Source organism: Heteronotia binoei, chromosome 7, assembly GCF_032191835.1.
Source record: "Heteronotia binoei isolate CCM8104 ecotype False Entrance Well chromosome 7, APGP_CSIRO_Hbin_v1, whole genome shotgun sequence".
NCBI classification, from domain to species: domain Eukaryota; kingdom Metazoa; phylum Chordata; class Lepidosauria; order Squamata; family Gekkonidae; genus Heteronotia; species Heteronotia binoei.
Window position 1 is genome coordinate 279,337 of NC_083229.1, and position 16,453 is coordinate 295,789.

The window sequence follows — 16,453 nt, forward strand, 5'->3', positions numbered from 1 at the left end:
CATCGGCGCTCAAAGAGGCGGTGGTCCGTCCCCTCCTGAAGAAAACAACGTTAGATCCGACCGAATTGGCACACTACCGGCCGGTATCGAATTTGCCCTTTTTGGGCAAACTTATAGAGAGGGCAGCGGCGTTGCAGCTACAGAGCTTCCTGGATGATGCTTCTGTCCTCGACCCCTACCAGTCTGGTTTTCGCCCGGGCCACGGGACGGAGGCGGTGCTGGTCGCCCTGGTGGATGACCTTCGGCGACATCTGGATCAAGGCGGCTCGGCGGTGCTGATGTTGTTGGACCTATCGGCAGCGTTCGATATGGTCGACCATCGGCTCCTGGCGTGCCGCCTTGCCGACGCAGGGATTCAGGGGTTGGCCTTGCAATGGCTTTCCTCTTTCCTTGACGGTCGGGGACAAAGGGTGGCGATTGGGGAGGAACTGTCCCGGAGACACACGCTTGAGTGCGGGGTGCCTCAAGGGGCGGTGCTTTCCCCGATGTTATTTAACATCTATATGCGCCCCCTTGCCCAGATGGCCCGAGGGTATGGGCTGGGTTGCCATCAGTATGCTGATGACACCCAGCTCTATCTGCTTATGGACGGCCGGCCCGCCTGCGCCCCAGAAAATCTGGACCGGGCGTTACAGGCAGTGGCTAGGTGGCTTAGGCTGAGTGGGCTGAAGCTGAACCCGGCGAAGACAGAGGTCCTTTGCTTAGGTCGCTGCGGCCCGGGAAGGGAACTCCCCCTGCCAGTTTTTGACGGCGCTCCATTAACAGCGTCGGGCAGGGTTAAGAGCCTGGGGGTGCTGTTGGAGCCTTCATTGACGATGGAGGCTCAGATAGCAGCCACTGCCAAGTCCGCTTTTTTTCATCTTAGGCGGGCGAGGCAGTTGGCCCCCTTCCTGGAACGTGACGACCTGGCAACAGTGATTCATGCTACGGTCACCTCGAGGCTGGACTACTGTAATGCCCTCTACATGGGGCTACCCCTGTGCCGAACCCGGAAACTGCAGTTGGTGCAGAACGCTGCTGCCCGGCTGTTATTAGGGCTCCCAAGATGGGAGCACATTCGACCGGGGCTCCAGGGTCTGCACTGGCTGCCAGTAATATTCCGAGTCCGGTACAAGGTGTTGGTTATGACCTTTAAAGCCCTATATGGCCTAGGACCTGCCTACCTTAGGGACCGTCTCTTCCCACACGTTCCCCAGAGAGTACTACGTTCAGGTTCACAAAACCTGTTGGTAGTCCCCGGGCCAAAGGAGGCCCGCCTAAAATCCACCAGGGATCGGGCCTACTCAATAACGGCACCTTATTGGTGGAACCAGCTGCCGGAAGAGGTGCGGGCCCTGCGGGATCTAGGGCAATTCCGCAGGGCCTGTAAGACAGTCCTCTTCCGGCAGGCCTATGATATTAACTGACAATGCAAAATATCCTGGATGAAAAAATGTATCTATAGGCCGCCGGTTTTTACTCTATCTTGTTTTTACTAAATTATGGTTTAATGGTATTTTAATTGTTTAAACTGAAATTGTTTTAATTATTGTGTTGTAAGCCGCCCTGAGACACCTAGGTGAGAAGGGCGGGGTATAAATCTTAATATAAATAAATAAATAAAATAAAGAGCATCTGGCTGGGCAGAGGAGTGGAAGGCCTAATCCAGGGAGGGGATTCACCCCCACCCTGCCCAGGGGCTGCTTAAAGAATTCTCTGCCTCAGAAGGGGGCGAGGGGGGCTGCCCTTGAACCTTGTCTGGAAACTGGACTGGTTGTTACCAAGCAGCCCTTCCACCCTTTGCTGAGGTGCCTGGATCAGGTCTTTGTCAACGTGGTTTCTGGGCAGAAGTGCCTACGAAGAGCAGGCCTGCAGGCCCCCGAGGCAGTGAGGGAAGGAAGGAAGGAAGAGGTGGCAGCCTCTCTAAAATGTAAAGTAAACTTTATTGTCCTGGAACCACAAAATAGATTTCTTTGGTTGTACAAATGTCACTAGTTACAGTCTTATCTCCCTTGAAGTGTCCCGGGAGAGAACAGATATGCCACAGCCCAGCACCTAGAGAAGTCATAAGTTAGTCAAAGAAACCCTTCCTGATCGCCCCCAAAATTGCTCATTAAAAGCAAAGGCTAAAATTAGATTAAAATCAAAAAGCTCTAACTGTTGATGTAGAAGCAGCCACCATGGAGGCATCGAGGAACCCTCCCCCCTCCTCCTCGGACTGAGCTCACACGCTCTGATCACATGGCCCACGGATTTTGGCATGATGAGAGTCCCCGCTCTGGCTTTCAGCAGCTGGCAAGAGGCTGCCCAGGAAGTGCGCAGACCAGGCATGACCACGGGGGCCCAAGCCAGCCCCTCCATTCCCCTCACTGGTGCCCACAGCTGCCGGTCGCCCTTCAGTGTCCCCCCAAATGCCCCAACTTTCCCCAGCGCAGGTGAATGAAGCTGGCCGAGGGCAGGGCTCCAGCAGGGGGGGCCCTCAAGTCCTCTCTGGTGCTTGCTTGCTGAGCCACCCCCGACCCACCGCCCTATCCTGCACTACTCCACTCCAAACCCTGGCCCCCTCCCTTCTACCTGCATCACCACACTCTAAACCAACTAGTCTGCCCCTAAACTTTGCACCCCACTCCTCTAGCTCTGCTACTGCTGGGCAGGCATCACAACTGGCCGCCTCATCGGGTGTGTCAGTGGGCCTGATGTGCCATTGCCGCTTCACACACACACACACGCACACACACATACACATGCACGCACACCACTGTAAAAGAGATCCCATCCTGTGCTTGTATCACGCCAGTCCTCCACGGAAGAGGAGGGTGATGGCAGAAGCCAGGAAGGCGCCTTCTCTCCCTCCTTTGCCCCACCTTCCCTGCCCAGGGTGTGAATGGAGCCCTGACCGTTTGGCAAATACCCGCTGGGGCTCAGGACAGGGCCCATGCCAGTCATCACGAAGCAGCTGCAGCTTGCTGTCCGCCATGCACGCACGCTCCCACACCACAGTGAACACACACCGCACACCACAGCTTCCTCCTCCAGTGCCGCTAGTCCAGGTTTGCTCGGAACCTGCCCCAGTGCATTGTGGGAAGAGGAGGAAGATTCACAGCCTGAAAGAAGGTTGCTGAGCCTTCGGAAAGCTCAGTTCTGTCCAGTGTCACCGAGGAGGCAGCAGCTGGTGCCAGTCCAGGCGGTCCGCAGAGCTGGCGCTCTCGCTTGCTTCTGCCATTGGCCCAGAGGGGGGCAGGACCTTTATGTTGGAACAGCCGTCTCCAGGCTGTGCTGAGCATGCCGGATATTGCGCTTGCTGCTGAAAAGGCCCAGCTCCTCCCGAGGGGACACGCTGGGGATCGAGGGGGCGGGCGGCGCTAACCCCTCCTGGTCCTCTGCCCGCCCGTCTTGCTCTTGGCTCACTGGAGAGGGAGGGAGAGAGACCTAAGGCAGAGGAAGGCAACCTCCTCTGCAGGGCACCTCAGGCACACAGAGGTGGCCTCTGCAGGCACTCAGTTCCAAGCCTGGAGCTGCTGCTGTGGCCATGGGTGCCGCCTTGAGGCTGCACTGCCTGCCTTCTCATGCAGGAGGCCGGAGAGGAGCCCAGGAGTGGCCTGGTGCTGTGGCCCGGGAGCCCTGCTGCCTTGAGGAGGGGAGGGGGGAGACAGCTGCTGCCGCCTGGCGCCCCAAGAAGGCCCAGTCAAAAACAACAACGGCCCAAGCTCAAGGGCAGGAGAGCAGGGCTAAGAAAAGCACCAGCAAAAAGCTGCTCTCTCCTGCACTGCCATTTTGAAGCAGCTGCAGAGACTGAGCAGGAGAGGGGGGGAGAGGGAGAAGCAGCACCCTGTGAGGGAGGAGGTCTGGAGTCCCCGTCATACCTGGAAGGTCCCAGAAACCTGGGGTCTGTCAAAATCACCCACCCTTCCCAGCAATCACAGGCTTCACCGGAAAGGACCGTCCTCAAACAATCCCTTGGGGAAGGACTCTGTGACCAGCAGCAGCAGCAGCAGCCCGAGCTGATCTTCCCATGGGAAGGCCTTTGGATTGCACACCTTGCTTGGCGGAAGTCTCGGCTCCCGGCCTGCCCTGAGGCAAGAGATCCCCCGCGGCTGCCTGCAGGGCCCTCCAGGGAAGGTTATCCAGCTTTCTTCACAGGCTGGCAGCAGTGGGGGGGGGGGCGTGCTCAAAGCAGCCCTGGGCGAGGAGGCCTGCTGGACTGGGGGTGGGGGCATCACACGCACAGTGCCCTCAACAACAGCCCCACCAAGCCCTCGTCCCAAGGTGCAGAAAGGAAGAGAGCGGGGGGGGGGGCTCCAGAGGGGAGGGGAGGGAGGTGGGTCCCCTGACCGAGGCAGGCGGCCCCTGAGAGGAGTGAGCACCAGGCTCGCCACTCACCTGAGCTGCTGCCATCCTGGAGGAGTCTGCAGGTGCTGCCACCATCGGGAGGAGTCTGGGAAGAACAAGAGACCTGCCATTAAGACCCGGCCACCCTGGGGCCTCCTTCCTGCCTTTCCCTGGGGTCCCAGCCAGCCCTGCATTTCCTGACTCCAGCAGCCCTTGCAGCAAAGCCTGCACACGGAGCAGGAGCAGCAGCAGCAACAGGGAGGGCCCACAGGAGGCCCTGGGAGGAACGCAGAGAGCTGCTGAAATGAAGCCCGCCCCCAGCAGCCTCAGCAGCACACACAAGCAGCTCGGGGCCTGCAGAGGCCACCGTCTCTCTCCAACGCCCAGACCCTCCCCCCTTTCCCTGGCCTAGAGGAAAGGGTCAGAACAGCCAGGCCCACATACAGTGGGGAAAGGCTCCTGCCCAAAAGCGATCTCCCCCTGCCCGACACATTTGGCCTGGCTGGGAAAGGTTCCCGAGGGAGCTGCCCAGAGGACAAGAATCCCAGTCCAGCCCCCTCCCCCAGGCCCACCACAAACACAAAGAGCCCGCAACCCAAGAGGCAGACGCAGCACAGAAGGGGGGCTCAAGGAACACTGCTGCTGCTGCTGGGTGACCCATGCCTAGTCTGAGTGCCCAAAACCCGGGGGGGGGGGGTCTCACTTCTGCCAGAATCTTTTAAAACTGGAGGCACTGCCAGGGGTTGCCCTCCTGCAGACCAAGCAGAGACACAGCCTGGGCCACGCCCGGCACCCTGCCCTTGAAGGAGGAGGCGGCCTGCCAGCGGTTTTCCCCACTTAGCCGCTCTCGACCATGCAAAAGTGCCCAGACATTTTCCCTCCACAGAATACAGGCTGTGTTGGAAGGGAGCGAGCCCCTCCCCCCCAGGAGCTCCAGTCCCATGACCAAGGGAGGGGGAGTCTCTCTCCTTCCTGGTGGGCTTGCACTCCCCCTCGAGGGGCGGGGCTGCACCTGGGGGGTGCCTCTGGACCGGGGCATCCTGTGAGATAACGGGGCAGGGGAGGGGGGATGGCGCAGCAGCCAAGATCACCTCTGAACTGTTTGGGTTGGTGAAGCAACTGAAGCCCTTTCACAACAGGCAGGGGGGTGGGTGGGGGTGGCTGTGCGATTAGATTACTGCAACGAGCAGACCAAGGCCCTCAATCCGTCCTACAGAGAGACCAGTCTCGGACTAGCGGGCGGGGGGGAGGGGTGGCTCTATTCATACGAGAGGCTTACTCCTTCCGGGCCCTCCCAGCCCCGGAGATCAAGGGCATTGAATGTGCCGGTCTGGCGTGGGACGTTGGGAAGGGGTTGGCGATCTGGCTGGTGTACCGACCGCCTAACGCACCAGCCAGCGCCTTACTATCCCTGATGGAGGCCGCAGCAGGATGGGCATTGGAGCACCCGAGGCTTCTGATCCTGGGTGACTTCAATGTTCATGCCGATGACGTGACCTCCAATCAGGCGATGGACCTAGTGTCTTCCATGGCGACACTAGGACTCTCCCAAGTAGTCACGACGCCCACTCACCAGGCGGGGCACATGTTAGACTTGGTCTTCGCAGCGGGAGTTCTAGTGAACGATCTTGCTTCCATAGCAGTGCCATGGTCGGATCACTACGCCCTCAAGGCTCGTGTGGACGTCCCACCCCAAGCCCGTTTGGGCGGCGAGCTCATTCTAGCTCGCCCGCGGAGCCTGATGGACCCAGAACGGTTCCTGACGGCTCTGCGGGATCCCTGGCCCCCTGGCGATTCCCTTGATGACCTGGTGGAGTCTTGGAATGATAGGCTCTCCGGGGCCATCGATGAGATCGCACCTAGGCGCCCTCTGCGCCCTCGTTCAAAGCCGACACCTTGGTATAACCAGGAGTTGCGGCGTTTGAAACGGGGACTCAGACGACTAGAGAGGCAATGGCGGCGTACTCGAGACGAAGCGACTCGAACATCTTATAGAGAGTTTATGAAGTCCTATGAGATGGCAGTCAAGGCCGCAAAGAAAACATACTTTGCGGCGGAGATTGTGTCTGCAACTTCGCGCCCGGCACAACTGTTCAACATAATTCGGACTCTTACAACACTGCCACAGGGCAGACTAAACTCTAACGAATTGGAAATTGGCTGTGAGGCTTTTGCGAATTTCTTTGCGGATAAAATCGCATTGCTCCGTTCCGACTTCCCTGCCATATTAGATACAGTTAGCGAACCTGAGGCTCCGTGCCTGTCTTCGGATCGTGTTCTGGACGGCTTCAGTGCTCTCAGCCTGGAAGAAGTTGACAGGATCCTCCTATCTGCACGCCCAACAACTTGTAAATTGGACCCGTGCCCCTCCTGGCTTATTAAGACCTGCCAGAGGGAGCTGAGATATCCTATACGGGATATCATAAATAGATCCCTATTGGAGGGGCATTTTCCATCAGCGCTTAAAGAGGCGGTGGTCCGCCCCCTCTTGAAAAAAACGTTAGATCCGGCCGAATTGGCACACTATTGGCCGGTCTCGAATTTGCCCTTTTTGGGCAAACTTATTGAGAGGGCAGTGGCGTTGCAGCTACAGAGCTTCCTGGAGGATGCTTCTGTCCTTGACCCCTGCCAGTCTGGCTTCCGCCCGGGCCATGGGACGGAGACAGCGCTGGTCGCCCTGGTGGATGACCTTCAGCGGCATCTGGATCAAGGCGGCTCGGCAATGCTGATATTGTTAGACCTATCGGCAGCGTTTGATACGGTCGACCATCGGCTCCTGGCTTGCCGCCTTGCCGACGCGGGGATTCAGGGGCTGGCCTTGCAATGGCTTTCCTCTTTCCTTGACGGTCGGGGACAAAGGGTTGTGATTGGGGACGAACTGTCCCAGAGACACACGCTTGATTGCGGAGTGCCTCAAGGGGCGGTACTTTCCCTGATGTTATTTAACATCTATATGCGCCCCCTTGCCCAGATTGCCCGAAGGTATGGGCTGGGCTGTCATCAGTATGCTGACGACACCCAGCTCTATCTACTTATGGACGGCCGGCGTGCCTGCGCCCCAGAAAATCTGGACCGGGCGTTACAGGCAGTGGCTAGGTTGCTTAGGCTGAGCGGGCTGAAGCTGAATCCGGCGAAGACAGAGGTCCTTTGCTTGGGTCGTTGTGGCCCGGGAAGGGAAATCCCCCTGCCAGCTTTTGACGGTGCGCCGTTGATAGCGGCGCACAGGGTCAAAAGCTTGGGGGTACTATTGGAGCCTTCACTGACAATGGAGGCTCAGATAGCAGCCACTGCCAAGTCCGCATTCTTTCATCTTAGGCGGGTGAGGCAATTGGCCCCTTTCCTGGAACGCGACGACCTAGCAACGGTGATTCATGCCACGGTCACCTCGAGGTTGGACTACTGTAATGCCCTCTACATGGGGCTACCCTTGTGCCGGACCCGGAAACTGCAGTTAGTGCAGAATGCTGCTGCTCGGCTGCTATTAGGGCTCCCAAGATGGGAGCACATTCGGTCGGGGCTTCGGGATCTGCACTGGCTGCCAATAACATTCTGAGTCCGGTACAAGGTGTTGGTCATTACCTTTAAAGCCCTATATGGCCTAGGACCTGCCTACCTTAGGGACCGTCTCTCCCCACACGTTCCCCAGAGAGTACTACGATCGGGTTCACAAAACCTGTTAGTAATCCCCGGGCCAGAGGAGGCCCGTCTGAAATCCACCAGGGATCGGGCCTTCTCGGTAACGGCGCCTTACTGGTGGAACCAGCTGCCGGAAGAGGTGAGGGCCCTGCGGGACCTAGGGCAGTTCCGCAGGGCCTGTAAGACAGCCCTCTTCCGGCAGGCCTACAACAACTAACTGACACTGAGAAATTTTTAGATGGAACTAAAATGCATTTAATAGACCGCTGGTTTTTATGTTTTTATGTCTTATTAATTTATTGTTTTAATCTTCTTATGTAAATGTTTTTTATGCTAAATTTATGTAAGTTTATTATGTTGTAAGCCGCCCTGAGCCACTTCGGTGGGAAGGGCGGGATATAAGTCTAAATATAAATAAATAAATAAACAAAAACCCGCACTCCCCCCCACACACACATTGGGGTCGCCTGTGCTGTCTGCGGCTCCTTCAGCTCCTGAAATGGAGGCTGCCTCCTGCAACCAGCAGCTTCATGTGACCGCCCCCCCGCCCCCACTGGCCTTTTCCCAGTGGTGGGTATTCCTTTGTGCTGTGCCCTTGCGGCTCGGCTGGGTCATTTCTCCAGGCTAGGGGGACTGACCTCTGCACCCACCTGCAGGCTGCCATCCCTGAGAAGTGGGAGCAAACTATATATATTTATAGAAAAATATTGAAGTTTTTAAAGAAAGGATCTTAGGGTGGGTGGCAGCAGGGACTGGCGGGCAGAAGCAGCCACTTGCATGCCCCTCCGTGAGGGGGCTCGCCAGGCACAGCTCCACCACTCACGCTTCCCGGCCCCTGCTGCCCACCTCGCCAAGGTCTCTGGGCGGTGGCAAGATGAAACGGGGCAATGGGAGGGCATGGGGTGCAGGGCCTGATGTTGTTCTGCGTGACTAGGAGGCTTGGAAGGGCCGAGGCCCAGAAAGCAACTGCCCAGCCATGCTCTCACCTTGCTCCCTGCACTGCAGCAAGAACAAGTTTTTACTCTGCTTCCTCTCCCCCCACCTGCCTCTGCCCTGCCCCGCCCATCTCTCTGTGTGCAAAGCTCAGTTTTGAGTCCAGTGGCACCTAAAGACCAATGACGTTTCTTTCCAGGTATGAGCTTTTATGTGCCTTGTCTCTCCCCCCCCGCCCCTATACCGTTTCTTGGGCTACAGTTTTGGGTGCAACTGGGTCTGCCTCCTCCCCCCTTTCCCCTTCCCCTACCAAGTGTCTCTCTCTGTGTGTGAAGCAAGCCATAGAGGGGGGTTAGGCTGGGAGTGTTTGTCCAGACCAAGTTCACCCTGCTCATTTCCTTTTATACACCTCAGCCTTCCAAATAATAGGCTGACCACTATACATTGCTCTCTCTGTTATTGCACTGCCTCATAGGAGCTGGAGCTGTTTTTCTGAGGAAGACTCTAGACAAACACTCCAGTTAGTTTTGTAGATTCCCTGCTCTAGGCAGCATAGGGGCATCATCAACGAAATACTGTAAGAGTATTAATGTTTTAAGCAAATTTGTATTTAAAGTAAAAAAGCAGGGCTCATGGGCCTGGGGGGGGAGGTATTTGTGAATTTCCTGCATTGTGTAGGAGGTCGGACTAGATGACCCTGGAGGTCCCTTCCAACTCGATCATTCTGTGGTTCTATAATATATTTAACTGTAGACAGATCCAAGTGGGCAGCTGTGCTGGTCTGAAGCAGTTGAACAAAGCAGGAGTCCAGTTGGGATCAGGTACCTTGTCTGATGAAGTGTGCTTAGAGAGCACACGAAAGCTTACGTTCTAAATAAAACCTGGTTGGTCTTAAAGGTGCCACTGGACTCCTGCTATATTTAATTGTGTTTGTGTCTTTTATAAAGTTTGTGTCTCCACTACCTGGCCTGGCTGGCCCAACGTGGTCTCCTTTATGTCAGATCCATCCCTCATAACGAATGCATTTGACACCCCTGCTCTATGGGCTTCCAAGCTGCGTTGGGGAGGTGCTGGGATTGTCCTCTCTGGTTTGAAAGAGTGCCTGCTTCGCGAGACCCTCCCTGACCACTGGGTTCCTCTCCAGGGTCCTGCTTGGGCTGCCCCTTCGGCTTCTGAGGAGAGGGTACCCAAGCGCTGGAACTCCCCGCCCCGGAGAGTCACACCTCAGGCCAGCCAGCGGGCAAAGGCTTCTTTTGTCTGGCCCTCTCTCACCTCTCTTTTAATGTCTGGAGTGTGCCAGCCTTTGCAACCAGGGGACTGTGAGTTGGGTGCCAAGGTGGCCAAGAAGACCCGGCCTGCCTGGCCAGCCCCTCCCTTCTCCACCCAGTGCCCAGGCCAGATCCAGCTGGGTCCTGAGGCCCATGAATGTGCCTCCAGAGGCGGCCAGCCAGGACTTCACCCACTCAGTCTCACCAGGACCCATCCATGGCATTCCTCAGGGTGGCCTCCTCCTCCTCTCCTCCCTGTCCTGGACAAGGACTCCACCCCCGCCCCGCCCACCTGCTGCTTGTACCTGGATCTCATAAACAGGTTTGGAAGAAGGAATGGCAGCAAATTCCCTGTAGACAAACTTCTTTTCAGGCATAGACTGGAAGGGTCAGCACAGAAAGGGAGGCAGGAGACAGACAGAGAGAGAGAGAGAAGGACAGAAAGAGGAGATGAACAGAGAGTGCTCAGGCAAGGCAAGGCAAGAGAGGCCCACCAGACTCTTCTCCAGCAGGGGAGGGGGCAGAGAGGAAAGAACCAGACCCTTCTGGAGAGCCCCAGCAGGCAGAGAGAAGGGTTGTTCAAGTGGGGCAGAGAGGAAACCAGGCTCCTTCCGACTGACTGATGCTCTCCCCCAGCAGGGAGGGGCTGATGGCAGCACCAAGCCCTCCCCCCACCCCCCTGCTCCTCCTTTGCCAGACAGCCAAGGGCCAGTGCGCATGCAGCAAGTGGGGTGGAGGAGAAGTGCTCATCACCCCTGCAAGGCAAGGATTCCTCCGAGAGAAGACTCCCAAGTGGGCTTGCACCAAAGAGCCCCAGCCCTTCCCAGGTGCTACAACTGCAGGCTGTGTGGGGAGGAATGCCGCTGGACGGCCCCTCAGCACCAGCTGCTGGGCAAAACAGCCTCCCCCACTGGCTGGGCCCCAGGGGGCTTTGGGAAGTGACACCCCAACCCCCTGAGCCAGGGACACGCCTCCTACCAGCCTGCCTTGCGAAGCGATGCTCCGGGAGCTGCAGTCTGTAAGAGAAAGGGGTCACCCCGTTAATGAGCATCGCCCCCAGCCCCTCTGCCCTCTTCACCCCCCCACCCCTACCCCCCGCCTTGGCAGGAGAGGCTACAGAAGAAATACCATCCAGGGGGGTTGGCGAGGGAGTGGGGGCAGGCGAGGGGGACTCGGCCAGCTGCTCCAGCGTGCTGCGCTTCTTGCCCTCCTTGGATCTGGCAATCACCATCTGGGCCTTGAGAGCATCTTGCTCCAGAGACTTCATCCTGTCCCAGGAAGAGGAGGAGAAGCAGCCATGAGCGGGGAGGGGGGAGAGATCTGGCAGGGCCCTGCAGCAGCCACTTGCTCTGGGCTGGCAGAACCCCCCTCAGGCCACTGAGTCATGAGGATCCCAGACCACCTAGTGCTCCCCCCCCTCGACTGTCAGGGGCCACATAGCACGGCCACACACACTGGGGGCCTGAGATGCTTCAGCAACCCAAGCACAAACCAGACAGCCCCCCCCCCACCTATTGGGAGACCCTGAGACTCTATTCTTGGCTTAGCTGGGTGGATCTGGGGGGGGGGGAGAAGAGAAAGGATTTGGGCTCCTGCCAGCTGCTCAGCTCAGGACCCCCTGCTCTGCACAAGGGGGAGGAGGGTGGGAGCTCTATGTCCCTTGACTGGTCTGCAGGTCCAGCCTCCTGGCCAACTCCTCCTGGTCCTGTTGGACCCCCGCTTCGAGGGTGGAGCAGCCAAAAGAGGAGAGGAGGAAGACGCTGCAGATGCCGAGGGAGGGAGGGAGGGAGGCTGGCCGGAGGCAAGCGAGCAGAGGGAGATGCTGCCCGGACCACCAGAAGAGGAGCAAGAGGAGGTGGGAACACCTGTGCCTGTTTCTACATGCAAGGAGTCCAGAAGTCACATACGGGCTAACAGTCCCAAGGGGATTCTGCCCCGGAAGACGGAGCATGCCTAGAACAGATGCCGGGGATGGGTCGGGGGGGGGGGGGCAGGCACGTGCACTGACAGATCACACTGGAGGCACTGCAGTCTGTCCCAGGCCACCCTGAGAGAGGGAGCCAAAGGAAGCTTGCTGCAAAGGCCACAGCTGCCACCTCCCAAGGCCAAGCAGTGAAGGCAGCAACTCTGGAGAGGAGACCCCTCCCCTCCCCTCTCCATGCTGAAGGGGGGCCACCTGCACAGTCAGCAAGCCCCCCTGAGCTGCATCCTGCAGCTACCTGCCCTCCCTCCTTGGCACGGGTGAGGCAAAGACCAGCGGGGGCTGCCAGGGGTCTCCCAGCGCCGAGTCCAGAGCCTCAGCATTTCTAGAAGGACGCTGGGGAACCCAACACGGGCCATCAAGCCCACCTTGGACCCATCTTGACCCAGGAGCAGCCACTGCTGGTCTTGGCCCCTTTCAGCCCCAGTTGTGGAGGGGAGGCTCCAGTTGAGAGAGATCCCCCATACAACACTGCCTCTGCCCTGCAGGGACTCCCTGGAGTCTCACTGGCTTCAACATCTGATGCAGGAGCTCCCTGAAAACTCCAGTGACAGCCCTCCATCCCAAAGGGCTCTCTTCACTTCTGGAGCAACGGTAGCCTTTCAAAGCACCATCCAGCCTAGGAAGGCACTCCTCCCAACACTCTCACACACCCACCCCCTCTTCAGCCAGACAAGAGTGTGTCCCCCCCCCACACCTGGATCAGCAGGAGTCAGGCAGCCGGCAAAACCACCCGTCCCTCCCTGCCCCCAAAGTCCAGCTCAACAGAGACCCTGCGGAATGAGAAGATGATGATGAAGAAGAAGAAGAGCAGCTCTGCTCTTTGAGGTGACAAGAGAGGCAGGTCCAAGTTAGTATTTCAGGGGCTGCTCAAGCAAGATTTCCTACTGAGAATGTGATGAAAGGCAATTAGAACTTGACTTCAGGTGAAAATTTAAGCAGGAAAGAGTTAATCTTATTTAAAAGGACCGAACCCTAAAAGGGAAAGAAAGAAACAAGAAAGAGAACGAGGAACCAGCACTAGCAACTATTTCAAACTATTTTCATTATATGGAAGACCTATTAACCAAATCATGAGAGGATCATGAATGGAAGAAACAAATAGATGGGGGAAGAATTTCAGAAATAAGAACACACACTATGAATTAAATTTAGATCAACATTGAGACATCCAGAAGAGGACAATAATTACAAAATAAAACAGAAGGATTTAAAGAGGAATACAAGACCTTGAGACTGTTTCATAGAAAACCGGAGGAGGCAGATAATTAAGTCCGGCAGGATCATTTGACCCGGAAAGGAGGACTGGAAGTGCCAAACTGGGAAATCAGGAGATCAGTTGGAAGAACAATTTGTGATGCCTCTGAATTTCACTCCCTATCAAGACAGAGGTGGGGCAAGTACAGAGACGAATAAGGTGCACGGAGCACCTGGGGGACTTTGCCGCTTAGAAAAGAGACAACTAAGTAGGGGAGGGGGGGTATGACAGAGATTTATAAACCTATGCACAGGGTAGACAAGAGTGGACAGAAAGCATTTTTTATTCCTCTCTCCCAGCACACCAGAACTCAAGGATATCCAATGAAGTTGATGGGCTGTAGATTAAAAATAGACAAAAGGAAATACCTGTTTACACGACAAGTGAGTAAAATGTGGAATTCACTGCCAGAGAACGAAGTGATGGTCTCAGGAATAAATGGCTTTTAAAGGCAATGAGATAGATTAATAGAAAATACGTCTATCAGGACTTCCTGTTTGGCTGGAAGACAGGCTGCAGCTCCCTAGCAAAGGGGGATTTTATTTTCACTGTTCAGGGTATTAAAGACCTCTTGGGGGGTCTATGCCCATTAAGAGCTGGTTTGGTGTGGAGAGCTGGTTTGGTGTGGAGAGCTGGTTTGGTGTGGAGAGCTGGTTTGGTGTAGTGGTTAAGTGTGCGGACTCTTATCTGGGAGAACCGGGTTTGATTCCCCACTCCTCCACTTGCATCTACTAGCATGGCCTTGTGTCAGCCATAGCTCTGGCAGAGGTTGTCCTTGAAAGGGCAGCTGCTGTGAGAGCCCTCTGCAGCCCCACCCACCTCACAGGGTGACCGTTGTGGGGGAGGAAGGTAAAGGAGATTGTGAGCCGCTCTGAGACTCTTCGGAGTGGAGGGCGGGATATAAATCCAATATCATCTTCTTCTTCTTCTTAACCCTAGTCAAGGGTTAATCCAAGACGTTTATTTCCTTTAGCTGTTGATTTCGATCTGGGGGGGACAGGGAGCTGCCTCCTTCAGTTCTTGAAGTCCAGCCTATAGAGGGGCCGTTAGCCATTCTCTGCAGTGGAATTTAAAGTCATTAATTTGACTCAAGCCTGTCGTAATCCAAACACTTAAAGACGGACTGACTTTAATTGCAAGGTAACAAGAGCCGGAGTGCTGGAAAAAAAAAAAGAACTTCTGCAAGGTACTTTATTCTTATCTTCACTCTAAGAGACCTTGAATACTGTTTAAACGTTGAGTGGATTATAAACAGATGAAGTTAAAGCGTAATTGAATAAAGAATATTACCTTGTCAAGTTTGAACTCTGAAACTTTGAAAGTAAAAGGCTGTAACAGAATCTGAAAACAAAAGAGGGAGTTGTTGAGACGGTCTGCGGTCTGTAAAGAAGAATCGCTTTTTGTTATGTATTCACTCCCATAAACTGTTGAACTTTAAACAGACTGAACTGAATTAAGATATAATTGGAAGAGAACTCAGCCTGTGAAAATTGGATGTTGTAAAAATAATAGCCTTGAAGGATATTTGAGAAAAAGACACATTGTTTTGAATTCCTGTGGCTGCGGTTTCTTCATGAATTTCAAAGACTGCGATACTTAGACACGAGATCAGAGCAAGCTGTACCAGGAAGTAAAAGGGGCTGGCCAATAATACAGAGTTTGTAAGGATTACAGAAGCTGTGACATCTGACCTTTGAGCCAGGAAGGAATTGAGATCAAGACCAAGAAAGGCCTCTCTGGATCTGAACTTTACCATAGAGAAAGAACGATTGCCATTTTAAAAGGGAGAAAAACTGTCAAATTTGTTAAAAATCAATATCTTTGCCTAGGAAGATAGGAGGAAAACGAAATTAGCCTCATCTGAAAGAACTTGTTCTAAGCTATTGGACTGGGTGCTGAATTTTAATTGGCGATTTTTTAAAGGTTTGGGACTTTTTATATGTCAGAAGGGAGAACAACTCGTGCAAGAGCCCATTCATTTGACAAGATGCAATCCCAATTTGATGCTCTGGAGGCGAAAATGTTAAAAGCTATGGAAAAAAGATTTTAAAAAAGAAGTTGGAGATCTTAGAAAAGAGATAGAGGGTTTCAAGGAAGAGACACAAAATAGAGTTAAGGAGTTAGAGGTGAAAGTGAATACACAGGCCTCTGCCTTGTTAAAACTTCAAGAGAAGGTCACAATACATGACTGCAAGTTGATGGAAACACAAGTTCGTCTGAGAGGGGTACCTGAAAAGGAAGAGGCAGACTTAATGGGATATATGGTGAACATTATCACTGAATACTTAGAAGAAGGCCCTGACAAATTTAAGACTATGCTGGATGGTGCCTATAGAGTCAACTCAGTATATGCGAAGAATAAAGGCTTGCCAAGAGACATTGTTATAGGACTAAGATCAAAAGAGATGGCAGAGAAGATTTTGAGTAAAGGTTACCAAAAAGCTTGGGCCATAGAAGGGAGCAAAATTAAAATAATGAGAGAGTTACCAAGACAAGTGATCAGTGATAGGAAGAAATACAAGAAGTTAACTGACCAGCTGCGTGCAGAGGGCACAAGATATAGATGGATAATACCGGAAGGTCTTGGATTTGAACAACATGGGAAAAGGATTACAATAAGGAGTGAACAAGAGATGCATAGCTTTTTTGAAGAGAACAAAGAATCAACATCATAATGGAGTACAAATTACTATCTTGGAATATAAATGGACTAAATTCACCACAGAAAAGGAGAACATTTTATTGGATTAAAAAACAAAAATGCAACATAATCTGTTTACAGGAAGTTCATATACAACGCAAAGACAGTAAATTTTTGTGGAATAGAAATTTGGGGTTGGAATTTTTTTCATTAGCAGAGCAAAAGAAAAGAGGGGTAGTCTTCTATATCAAAGAACAACTTGAGCCAAAATTAATTTTTAAAGATAAAGAAGGAAGATATATCGCTGTTGAGGTGATGATAGAGGCGAAAAAAATGTTATTATTAGGATTATATGCGCCCAACGAGCGAAAGATAAATTTTTTAAAGACATCAATCGACAATTGGATGAAAAGACATACGATCAGGTA

At 54.1% G+C, this 16,453-nt stretch overlaps 1 protein-coding gene across 1 annotated transcript in view; it reads right to left on the bottom strand.

The window, feature by feature from the left end:
• Nucleotides 1–1,903: 1,903 nt before the first annotated feature.
• The window catches only part of SCRIB (scribble planar cell polarity protein), a 109,215-nt gene continuing 94,665 nt past the window's right edge, over nucleotides 1,904–16,453 (bottom strand). Inside the window, exons 40-44 of the mRNA XM_060243026.1 lie at nucleotides 11,274–11,413; nucleotides 11,124–11,161; nucleotides 10,451–10,525; nucleotides 4,356–4,414; nucleotides 1,904–3,382 (exon numbers count right to left, since the gene is read on the bottom strand). Coding sequence (XP_060099009.1) covers nucleotides 3,226–3,382; nucleotides 4,356–4,414; nucleotides 10,451–10,525; nucleotides 11,124–11,161; nucleotides 11,274–11,413 — 469 coding nt within the window. The 3' untranslated portion in view covers nucleotides 1,904–3,225. The remainder of the gene's footprint in view (nucleotides 3,383–4,355; nucleotides 4,415–10,450; nucleotides 10,526–11,123; nucleotides 11,162–11,273; nucleotides 11,414–16,453) is intronic.